This window comes from Lissotriton helveticus, chromosome 10 (assembly GCF_964261635.1).
Source record: "Lissotriton helveticus chromosome 10, aLisHel1.1, whole genome shotgun sequence".
Lineage (NCBI taxonomy): Eukaryota > Metazoa > Chordata > Amphibia > Caudata > Salamandridae > Lissotriton > Lissotriton helveticus.
The window spans coordinates 1,149,280,006-1,149,292,014 of NC_136071.1; the positions used below are offsets into that span (position 1 = coordinate 1,149,280,006).

Consider the following 12,009-nt stretch of genomic DNA (forward strand, 5'->3'; position numbering starts at 1 on the left):
GCTGGCATGGCACCCAAATATCTTCAGGCTTTAGCCCGTCCTTACCTTCCAAAACGAAACCTGCGTTCACAATCAGCAGCTAAATTCTGTGTACCTAGGTTCAGGTTAGCAAGAATGGGAGGGAGGTCCTTTTCACATCTAGGACGCACTCTCTGGAATTCACTCCCTCCCCACATTCGCAAGGAGGAGAACTATGCCAGATTCAGGAGAAGCATCAAGACCTGGTTATTTGAGAAATAGATTCTGCTTGCTCCGTTTTCCACTAATTCTATTTTGGACTGTGTCTCGGCGCCGGGAAACCCTTTTTGGGTAGCTGCGCGCCTTAGGAGTGTATAAAATAAATAAATAAATAAATACCAACTAGAATTGTTATATGACAAATAAAAGTTTAGCACTAACGTTTCCTATTTTTACACGGTGCCCAATATTTTTTCAAACCAATTGCAGGTTCTCATATAAGCATTACAATTATTTTGAAATTGCTTCATGTGTGGGCGTGCCACATTTTTCAGCAATAATACTTAATGCAAGTGTTGTAACTATTTCTTGACAACCAGCTTCGTGCTTTCAAGATAATTCTTACCAATTGTTTGTGTTCCTTTGCTTTTCTGTTCTTCCTGCTATACACTAGATGTTCTATTTTATTAGTGCTAGCAATCAATCAATATATACTTTATTCGATTTTAAAAATAAAATCATAAAAGTCGAGCACAGTGTGATACCTTACATAGATATCGACATCATTATAAAGTTTGGCTTGCTTTAAAAACACCAGAAAGATAACATGATAAAAAATAGCTCTAAAGAATTCAAATTTAACAAACCATTACCATAGTTAAAATAAAAAAAATCCTAGTAACGTGCTATTAATGTCTTGTACATATAAAAAAGTCTGATTTTGTATGATACGAGGACTGAGGGTTGGGGCATTGGAATGTATTAGAACACTTGTCTGATATTTAGACAGTGGTAGGACGGAGCTGGGAGGCAGTAGCACTATTTATGTGTGATCAATAGACCTCACCAGGAACATGTTTAGCTTCCAGCCGCAATGCACGAGGGAGTACCTCTTAAAGCTTCATTAGACCTACATCATGGAGCCCGAAGGCTCATATCCCCCTCATATGCTTATCACTGACCTTTTTCCATGCACTTTCAGTGCCAAGCATATGAATGGGGTTAATTGTGTATTAGATGGTGTTCATGCCTGAAACATGTCTGCACACAACCCTCAGCGTAATCGCAGAAATGGAGGTCCAGGGATTCCCATCCCAACCTACATGGCTGGCAGTGACAATGCTGACGTGGTGCTCTTCCACCTTGATGATTCATTTTAGTGGCTGTGTGCTAGCCCCTTGTTTTTGGCCTAGCACTTCACTCTGGCTCATAATTCCAGGGCTTGTTTTGCTGTCTGATTATCTGCCTATAGAGTTCTTAAATATAAGAGGACAAAACGTTTCCAAATCTTTTAGTTGTCTTAGTTTCTGTTTGAATGTAGTCATCCTGTCAGGGTTAGGTAGGTCTCAAGCCCTCTTTAACCATGAATGGAAACGATTTCGTTTGGGAGTTTGGGGGGAAATATTTGTTACGGGGATATAAATATGGAGGTCAATCTACCTACAAGGGTGCAATAATGACTTGAGGATTTACTTCAAATGTAATGATGGATGATATAATAAATCATGTGGTGTCTTTGGACGCTTTGAAGTGACAAGTGGCTGTGGGAGATGCATGATGAGAACTTGAGGTTTATGAACAGTCAGCGACAGAGGAGCTCGGGGTTCAAACCTCTCATATCTTTCCTGGGCCTCAGTGTAAACCTTGTGAAGAAAGTGTAGCTGGCTGAAGCTCCTAACACACCAATTTGAGCCATCAGAGCTGAATATAATGATGCACTTTCTAGAAAGTCACAGATTTGTGCTTCCCTCTGATTACTAACTGATGAACCTTACCACACCAAGATGAGATATGGCATTGCAGAAAATACATGTGCGGTAATACTACTAAGGGAAATTATTCATGATAAAGAAAGCATTTGCATCAATGCATCTCCACTCAGCTATCGAGCCTAACATCGCACCAGGGGTATGGCAGACCCACTTCCAATCCCTCTACAGCTCTGAGTTGAGAGAAACCACGAATGATGCCAGGGGTGGCCAGGCAGTATATGAGGGAGAACCAATAACAGTGGGAGAGGTTAGGGCAGCAATAGCAGGTCTGACATCGGGCAAGGCGCCAGGGTTGGACGGCCTACCTGGGGACTTGTTCAAGCAGGAACCCGACGTCTGGGCCCCCTACCTTGCTGCTCTGTTTAACGGAGTTTTGAGCGGCATGGAGGTTCCAAGCACTTGGCTGGGGGCAGAGGTGGTTCCTATATATAAGAAGGGCTCGCCCCTGCTTCCAGCCAACTATAGACCAATCAGCCTAATTGATGTTCCACAAAAGTTGCTTGGTAGGGTATTGCTGAATCGACTGCAGGAGTGGGAGGAAGAAACGGGTGCCCTTAGCCCCTATCAGGCAGGATTCAGAAAGGGGGTTTCAACAGTGGACCAGGTTTTTAGATTAAATATGATCTATTGGAGGGCTGCGATATTCGATGGCGGCAGTTTATACACAATATTTGTGGATTTAAGGGCCGCCTTCGACTTGGTGCCCAGAGGTAAACTTTGGAGTGTCCTGTCAGAGATGGGTGTACCTGCGGACATTTTGATAATCTTACAGAGATTACATCACAACAACTATGCCCGAGTGAGGTGTGGGAAGTCTGGGGAACTGACGGACCGATTCCCCGTTGACAGAGGGGTTAGGCAGGGCTGCGTGCTTGCACCGACCCTGTTCTGCCTCTTTGTCAACGGGGTAATCGCCCACTTGAATGGTACTGAAAACACTGATGCCCCAAAATTGAACGGCAGCAGGGTGCCTGCAATTATGTTTGCAGACAACACCCTGCTCCTGTCCAAAACCCCAATGGGGATTCAGCGTATCCTTGACTCTTTTGTGGCTTTTTGTACAGACAGGGGTCTAGAAATCAACGCCACAAAAACTAAATTTATGGTCCTGAATCCTGGTCAGAAATTGCACCCAAACCCACTATTGGGAGCATCAAGGCTTGAGAGAGTCTCCACCTTTGAATATCTAGGTGTAACCTTGAATGAGACTATGTCATGGGGGCCACATCAGACTAGAGCTAACCTCAAATTAGTGCAGACCACTGGGGGTATTGTGCGGATGATGAAGAGCTCGACATACCGGCCTTTGGGACCGCTCATACAGATTTATAAACCACAGGCTAGGGGCGCCACTATGTATGGGGCGGAATTGTGGGGACATACATCAACTCGTAGTTTGTCGGCAACTGAGAACCATTTCATTAGACAGATAGTTGCACTTCCGGGCAGCACCCCGCTCCTTCCTCTGAGGCTGGATCTGGGACTGAGACCAATAGCTGATGAAATAGGTCTCAGACCCATAGTCTTCTGGCGAAGACTGTGGAGTAGTGAAGAACTATCTGCCTATAGGGCGGAACTGAGTGAGCTTCTATCCCATCCCAAAGCTTCACAAATCCCCTGGGTAAAATACATCCAAAAATCATGCACAACACTGGGGTTCCCCGATCTCTGGTCCGACCCTGCAAACGCCTCATTAAGCATCCCACGCAGAACTTTGGTCAAGGTCTTCTACGACCAGAAATTATCATCTGCCATGGACGGCCAGAAGGAGGGATCATTAACATCTGCATTCATGCTGAACAAGGACTCTTACAGGCTGGAAAGGGTCTTGGACGCTATGTCCCCCGTGTTGGCCAGGAAGCTGTTTCTCCAATGGAGATATGGAACATTGCCCTTCAGATCTTTTACCAGCTCCTGGACAACCCCGCCCCTTTCTAAGCAGTGTCCGACATGCTCTTATGCGGAGGAGAGTGATCTACACGTGGCCCTGTTTTGCCCAACCTATATGAAAGCTAGGAAGTACTGGCTTTTACCACTTATTAGGAACTTTGGTTGTAGAGAATACCTGCCAATGTATAGAATTCTAAAAACCGATGCTTCGAGTTTAACTGTGTTTGTACTGGCAAAATTCCTCACTAATGTCTGGCATACCCGCACTCGCATTTTGAAATCACAGGCCTCAAGTTAATCCCAAATCTTTTAAAATGTAACTCCGGTAGTTTTAATATTCAGGAATGATTTTATAGTGTATAGCATGTGTTGCTTTGTTATTGTTGTGGATTTTATCATGATTGTACATGTTTTACTGTTGCTGCATATCTTTTATGGCCATATGGCCGAAATAAAGACTGAATGATGATTTGCATCAAGTCCTACTTCACCACTTAATTCTATTCCTTTTTTCACAGGACTGCCTTGTAGCTTCGAGTTTGAAGAGGGGATGACATACGAGCAGATGCAGGTCAGATATCTTCCAGACCAGCTGTAATATTCTCTTTATTTAAAAATGTCGCTTAATGACTAACCATCTATATCTTTCACTGCAGACCATGATAGAAGAGGTACTGGAGGAAAGCGGCTACTACAGTTTGCATTCCAACAGGTACAGTAAGATGCTGACCTTCCTCTGACTTTCTTAAGAATACATATGGAATGATTCAGAATGTCCAACTGGAACTACTTTTACCATTCTGCTGTCACTCCCATAGTTTGCAAATATCCCTTGTTCAAAAGCAGATGAATGCTAACATTTTTTTTACATTTAAACAAGAGATTCTATAAATTGTGATGAACTATAAGCAGCACTGTTAAATATCAAAAGGTAATTTATCCATAGAGGTTATCTGTATGGAAATTAGGATGCTACATATTGCTTCCAAACAACATTAATTGTATATATAAAATAGGCATATACAATGTAGAATGATATGGTGACGAAGTCATTGATTATGATACATACATTATTGAGACAAAGTTACAGAAAATGGATAGTTTACCAAAAGAAAGAATGTGGCTGTCCATAGGAGAGCTAAACCACATTTTAACACCTGCTGTACTGCACCAGTTTGTGTTTCATGGAATAGGATTTCAGCTCCACACGTTACCTAGGAAATTATTAAATTATGTTGTTAGAAAATACTTGGTTTCTGGAAGATCTGGACATGCAAGGGAGTTTGGCATTAGTAAACCAGACAGTAGCATCACAGAAATGTCTTCATACAGGAGACCTAATGATAACTATGCAGTGGTGCAGCGGATGAAACTGCTCAGATAACTCTTTCAACTACTTATCATTTCGCTCACGGGATCCATTGCTTCAGAGAATCAGAGTATAAATGTGATTCACACATTCCTAAGTCGCTACTGTGGATTGTGGTCATGGTATAGTTCACGAAAAATGTGAGTTATTTTCAAGGGCAACTTCAGAGTAATACCAAGAGTCCAGAATACACTCAAATATTTCCTTTGTAATTATTACACAGGGGTTGCACCTTGGGTACGTTGTCTCTCGTTTAAGATTCAGGTTTATTTATGTGCCTAAACACTATAGTTTAAAGTACAACATGATCTATAACATCAATGTTTATTTACATAGTTCTCAAAGATTGAATGATTTATTATTAGTTATGTATCCCCATTGTAACTATCAGGGTAGAACAGGGTTCACGTTCCAGATGATGAGTACCTTTTTATTTTGCGTTTGTATTTTCTATCATTTAAGTTATTGCACAAAAAGTTGATAATTTTTTCTTTACAGTCTTAGGCCCTGAAATCCTTTTTGGAAATAGCTATGCTCTACTGTCATAGAAAAGCACTGAATTACAACTATAAAACCAGTGTCTGTTTTGTGAGCTTTAGCTTTTCTTATAAAAATACACATATATGCCCTGGCCCTACATGCACTGTGACAGTTTCTTTTTTCTCCAAATAAAAAAGGGTTGGCTAAAGATGACAAGATTTGAACGTGCACATGCTGCACTAGAAATCCATGATGGTAAATAATGTTAGCAGCCATGTTTATAACAGAGCTAAAGGTGTGTGAAAAGTAGATTAGATCTTGTTATAGTGACGAGCAACAGCACAAGACACTGCAGGAATAGACTGAGGCATGAGGATAGCCAGACTGAGATCTGAACAAAGACCTTTGCATGTGGGAGGGTGTGAGCATGCCCATGAGTCCTCTGCACCCCTCACACTGGGCTCCTCTAGTATAGTGGATCACAGCTGCACCCCCAGCCAGTGTGGGGCTCATGGTCCTCCACCTGGACCGATGCCCGATGAGCTCTCACAGGAAGAAAGAAGAAACAGCTAGCAGGCTCAGGGAGTGCTTAGACCTTTTTTCTGTTGAGAGAACCATGCTTGTAGCTTCAGACTGCTTCAGGAAATTCCTACCCTGTACCCTGGTAGTAGAGATAATCTTACAGACATTATGCTAGGCACACCCATCCACTCAATTTGTGGTTAGCCTACTTCAGCCAAGTCCAAAAGGGTGGCAGTAGGAGGACTGACAGCTGGATCAGCAGTGGCTGTCAGCATTGTGCATGATGAGCTAAAGAAGCAGGGTATGTGGAAGTTCTATCCATTGACAGCAGCACCAAGAGTGAGAGCCGCAGGAACAAATGCTCTGTAGTAGCAGCAACAGTTGCAGGGAATGGCAGTGTAAAGACCTGCAGGCCCTGAAAGCAAGACTCTATGACAGCAGCAAGGCTCCAAGATATGCCAAAAGTAGGAGTTGTGGCAACAGCAGGACTCAGAGTGACAGCTTCAGAAGTTTCAGGATATGACAGAAGCATCTTAAGTTAAAGAGTGTGGCTACACGTACTGACAGCTGCCAGGTTGTGTCTGTTCTAAACGGAGGGCAAGCTTGCACTGCTGCTATCTAATGTTAGCAATGAAAGCATGTTTATTGCTGTCAAGGAGTACACGAAAGCTTGCACTGTAGGGTCACAATATGCCATGGAGTTTACATTGCTGCTGCCAGGACATACAGATTCTTTAAAAGAGGGAAGCTTGCACTGCTGTCACTTCACTTGCGCCTGTTCTTTAGGGAAGTGAAGCTTTCACTGCTCCTTGCTCATTTATACCTGTTCTGTGAGAGGTACACATTTCTGCTGCTGCTTGACATCTACCCGCTCTGCAGGGACGGTTTCACAATTGCTGTCCTTTTTGTACGTAATCTGTTTGACAACACCTTCGACTGCTTCTCCTTCGACTGTCACGTGCCCAGTTCCTATTCTTTGTGTTGTGGATGCTGCCAATGTGATGATGTGGCTGTGGGATGATCACTTCATTGCTTTGATGCTGAGATGGAGCATGGGGTTGGTTTAGGGTATTAACCCAGATGTCAGCCACGCTTAACCTCAGTGGGTCTCTCACCTTTGTAAAAGTAAACTCTTGTCTCTGACACCAAGCTCGAGCTTTAAAATCCACTCTTCAGGTGGACATTAAAAATGGGAAAGACAGCTGGGCTGTATTTCAGCAGCAGATGTGTGAACCCACAGGACTACACATGCCAGTTTGAACTTGGCAGAGGGTAGTAGATGGCAGGGCAGGTTCCAGCTGACTGCAAAAGTGGATCAGCTCGAAGGACAGCAAGGCCTGGATGCTTTTTTAACTGAGCCTTTGAAGTGTATGTGTTTTTTATATGGAGCTGTACATCTTTTTTCTCCATGTTTTCCACCTGCCAGCTGCTACACGCAGAGATGGTAAGGAGGACCGAGAGGTAAACGACTCAAATGCCAAGCTGTCTGAGGCACACCACTTTATGCCACTCTACGCCACTCTGTTCTATGCCACAATAATGCCACTCCACTCGGTGCCACTCCACTCTACTCTGCTCTACACCACCCCGCTCCACTCCACTCAGTGTACCTAACAGGTAGATTTGCAGAAAGAGCTGTTGTTGACAATGACTGTCATTAAAGACTTTTCAGTTTTTCTCCAGTTTTAAAACCATTTGCTCTGTGAGAGCCTAATTTGGTCTTGAAATAATAGATGTCCCCCCTTTGAACCAATATGTAAAGGCTTCATTGCAGTACTACCTATTTCATCGCCATTGTATTGGCCCTTAGAGGAAATCAGCTTAAGGCCTTTTCTGCTTATGACCTTTATAGGGTTTAATATGCAACTAGATTAGTGATGAGGATACACCCCTCTTTTCTTCCCACAGTTGTGTCTGACTTCTATGTAAACCAGACCATGTCTTTGACCGTATTTTTTTCAGAATCTTAGTACACTAATAGGGGGGTTGCTTAACACCCTAAATGTTATCAGGGTCCTAAAAACACTTGGATATGGCAAAGGACATATTAAAATGTATCCAACTCTTTGCCAACCATGATCTCATTAAATCTGTGTTTCCTACCCTACCTAAAACAATCACTGCCAGGGTGGATTGTGTTCTATTGAGTAATATGGTGTTGCCAGGCAGGCCAAACACGTTTCCACAGGAGGCAAAGCAGCTTGAATTAGGAATGTGTCTCTTGGTAAAGGCAGCTATGTGAACATACCTCCAAACCTTCACTATTGTTTCTACCCAGATGGACTCTGAGGATGTTTGTGGTTAACTGTCCTTATGCTGTCGCTCCCCTTTAGCATCATTCATTTTGAAGCTGCTGTTCCTAGAGACCCTGTGTTTATCAAATACATCAGGCATCAACTTGAGGTGACCAATGATGATTGTGAGAGGTGGAAGAACCATGGGAGGGCGTCCATTCTCCTCCAGGGTCATAGGGTCCGGGGGACAGCAGAGAGTCAATGAGTCTCCCATTCATGGCGACTGTAAAGGCACCTTTGTGTGCTCACCAGCCACTGGCCTGAGGCATCCTGCTCCACCCAGGCACAGATCTAGAAACAAGGTGCAAATTCTCTGGGTCTTTCATGGCAACAAATTATGTATTTTGCAAAGTTAGAGCTCCTGTAGACCCCAGGCATGCCCCCTGATATGGACTTCAATAACAAACATGGAGCAGTGTTCTCTGGACGTGCGCTCGGCGGAGCGCGCGTCCAGAGAGCACCCTCCACCCCTCGTAACAGTTTGCAGCGTGTTACCGGCAATGGAGTGAGTGGTTCACAGAGCTGCTCAAGGAGCTTTACAGATTTTCAGATTTCTTTGGAGACTTCCTCGCTACCTGCTGAATGTCTATCAGGCCTTTCACTGAGCCATCTGGTGTCTCGCGCCCGACCCGTCCGCTCCATCTTCCACGCTGGTACGGAGCCACCCTGGAGTTGAGACTTGGTCGCAGAGCAGCGGCCCGCGGTCTTCTCCGGGTTAGTAGCGGCTGGGCCAGCATCAGTCGGTTCTTTGGGTTGCAGCTGGCGGTGAAGGAGCTGGAGCTGCGACAGCTGTGACGGCTGCAGGCAGTGCCGGGGAGAGAGCGGGGCTTAGCCAGGAGAGATGTTTGGTGCGGTTCGCCCGGGGCGTTTTTCCTCCCAAGGCTGAGTCTAGCAAAATCTCTGGCGGTAAGAATGTGATATCCGCCGCACAAGAGGCAGAACCTCACTTTGCTATTCTGAATAAGGAGCACTAGTATTCAGGGGAAAAAGTGGAGACACACAATTCTGTCAGCCTGGTTACGGTCTCTAATAAGAGGGGGGGAAACGTAGGAAGGAAGAGTGAGGCTGGTCTGACAAAAACAAATGCTAAAGGAAAGGATAGCGGGATAGTTGAGCCACTAGAGTTACACTCTAAAAGTCGTCAGGACTTGGTGAATACGAGGGTTTATAGCACTGTATTCCCTAACCAGGGCACAGCCTTCCAGAACTATCAAGTGAAAGGAAGGAGTACAAAAGGTGCGAGGAAAAAAAGTGTCTCCTCGCATAATAAAGTGAGAGTCACCCCATCATTACGGTCCCTTTTTTAGGGTGCAACCAGAGGTCTTCATTGTTTCAAAGCAGGGGGGGCTCTGAGCTTCACTCTATTTGCTCTGCAATTGAGGACTCCCTAGACAAAATAGAATCTAATGGGACCCCTCTCCGCCAGTGTGTTACACCTTCCACCACCACACCTACTATATCCACCACGATACCTACAGTGGCTCTTAAGAAGCAGGCTGAACCACAGTTAAGTGAAGGAGCAGCATCAGATGCTCAGAATTATGGGGATGTCGCTAACCGCTCTCCAGGGGCCTCGATTGAAGCTTTATTTACCTCATTAAAAGAAGATATAAAACAGGGCTTTGCAGTCTCTGCAGGCAATCAAAATGAGATACGGAATGGTTGCGAGACCTTGGAGAGGAAGGTCGATCTTTTAAACTCAAGGACTGAATCCCTAGAAAGTTCAGTTGAGGAACATAAGACGAATTTGGGGTCAGCAGAGATAAAAATCCAAAATCTACAGAGAGGCGAAGCTGTTTTGCGGCACAGGATGGAGATACTAGAAAATAATTCCTGCAGAAACAACCTGCAGGTTATGAAGGTTCCAGAAGGTAAAGAAGGGACAGACATCAAGACTTTTGTGATCGCTTTGCTCAAGGAGGCCCTATTACTCGAAGAATCAACAGAGCTCTTAGAAAGAGATGTTAAGAGAATTCATAGGCACCCATTTCATCATAACCCTAATAGGACGAAGCCTAGGAAGATTCTTAATAACTTTCTCACTTACTCTATCTAAGAGAAAATCCTAAATCTGGCCCTGAAGGCAAAGACGTTAAGAAGTAGGGACTTCTCTTTTAAGGTGAGTTTGGATCTTTCTAAAGATACACTTGAAAGACAGTGGGAATTTGGTCAAAGAATGGAAAACTTTAAGAAGGTCGGTGCAGTAGCACAACTTAAATTTCCGGCCTTCTTGAAAGTTAGGTACAAAAATAAGATGTACAATATGAGATCGACCCATGAGGCAGACGAACTGCTCGATACTATCAATAAGGAGGTCCCAAAAAAGGCTTAGAGGCATTCTGGCCTCTTCTCTTTTCTTGGAGGTCAGGGGTAGAGAAGATGAGCACACACCAATAGTCTCCTCTGCTATATGCTTAGTTTATGTTATGGTATAAGATCGAAAAAGGATGTATAACATGAAAAGGAAAACGGAAAAATAGCAATGTGTAGAAAAGGGGGGGGATTTTTCCTCTCTATGGTTTTTTTATGGGTTAGTTTCGGTAACACATAATCACAATAGAAATAGAGGGAAGGAGGGGAGCCCATGGACGCAAAGCTGGTCAACACTGGACCAGAGTAATGAGGGCTAATATCAGAGTGGTGTTGTTCCTTTTCAATGAACAAGCTAGAGTCCAGATTTTACAACACAGGGAAGATTTCAGCGGTAGGTGTCTGATATTGAAGATCACCTTGATGGGCATTCTTTTCACTTTAGTTGGATAATATGGTCCAAATCAAGATGATGCCTCTTGTCTCAACTCTATTTGCTCTCCTCTCCTCGACTTTCCAGAACCAGTGATATGGGCAGGAGATTTTAACATCGTCCTAAACCCTAAAGTGGACAAATCTCCAAATTGTAGAGAAGCAGTTCCTTCTAGATCTAGGGCGTCTCTTCTGACAATGATGGCCCAACTAGGCAATGTGATATATGGAGGTAAAGGTCGGGAGAGCAACTAGGTGTATCTTCCAGAAATTTCAAATATAAACATAAGTCGAGAACCAACCACATCTTGCTTAGTTATAGTCTAAAAGATTGAGTTAAAGAGATTGAATACCTACCATCGCATCTTTCAGATCACTCAGGAGTGCTATTAGCTATAGACTGAGTACAAACACAGCATATTAGAACTTGGCCATTTGATCGAACAATATTGCTTGAAGAAGAAGAGACCGCTTTTCTTCCTACTGAAACCAAGCATTTTTTAGGAAACAACTTAGGCACAGCTTTCATCACAATAGTTTGGGACACCCTTAAAGCTTTCTGGAGAGGCAGTATTACCAACAGATCAAGCTATAGAAAGAGGAAATATAGGGAAGCGACCTTGGCTCTGGAAACGCAAATGAGGGCAGTCAAGGGCAAAATACACAGCCAGACTGGTATTGGCCTGAAAGAAGATTTGGATAAGTTCGATCATTTAAAAAAAAGAGCTGGAGAGCCTTCTTCAAGAAAGGCTTATGCGCAGGT

General features: G+C 43.9%; 1 protein-coding gene across 2 annotated transcripts in view; it reads left to right on the forward strand.

Moving 5' to 3' along the window:
• Positions 1-12,009, forward strand: part of NEK10 (NIMA related kinase 10) — a 1,104,115-nt gene that overhangs the window by 1,054,082 nt on the left and 38,024 nt on the right. For both annotated transcript variants that reach the window (XM_078663960.1, XM_078663961.1), the window contains 2 exons: positions 4,358-4,410; positions 4,496-4,551. In XM_078663960.1, the coding sequence (XP_078520086.1) occupies positions 4,358-4,410; positions 4,496-4,551 (109 nt within the window). The remainder of the gene's footprint in view (positions 1-4,357; positions 4,411-4,495; positions 4,552-12,009) is intronic.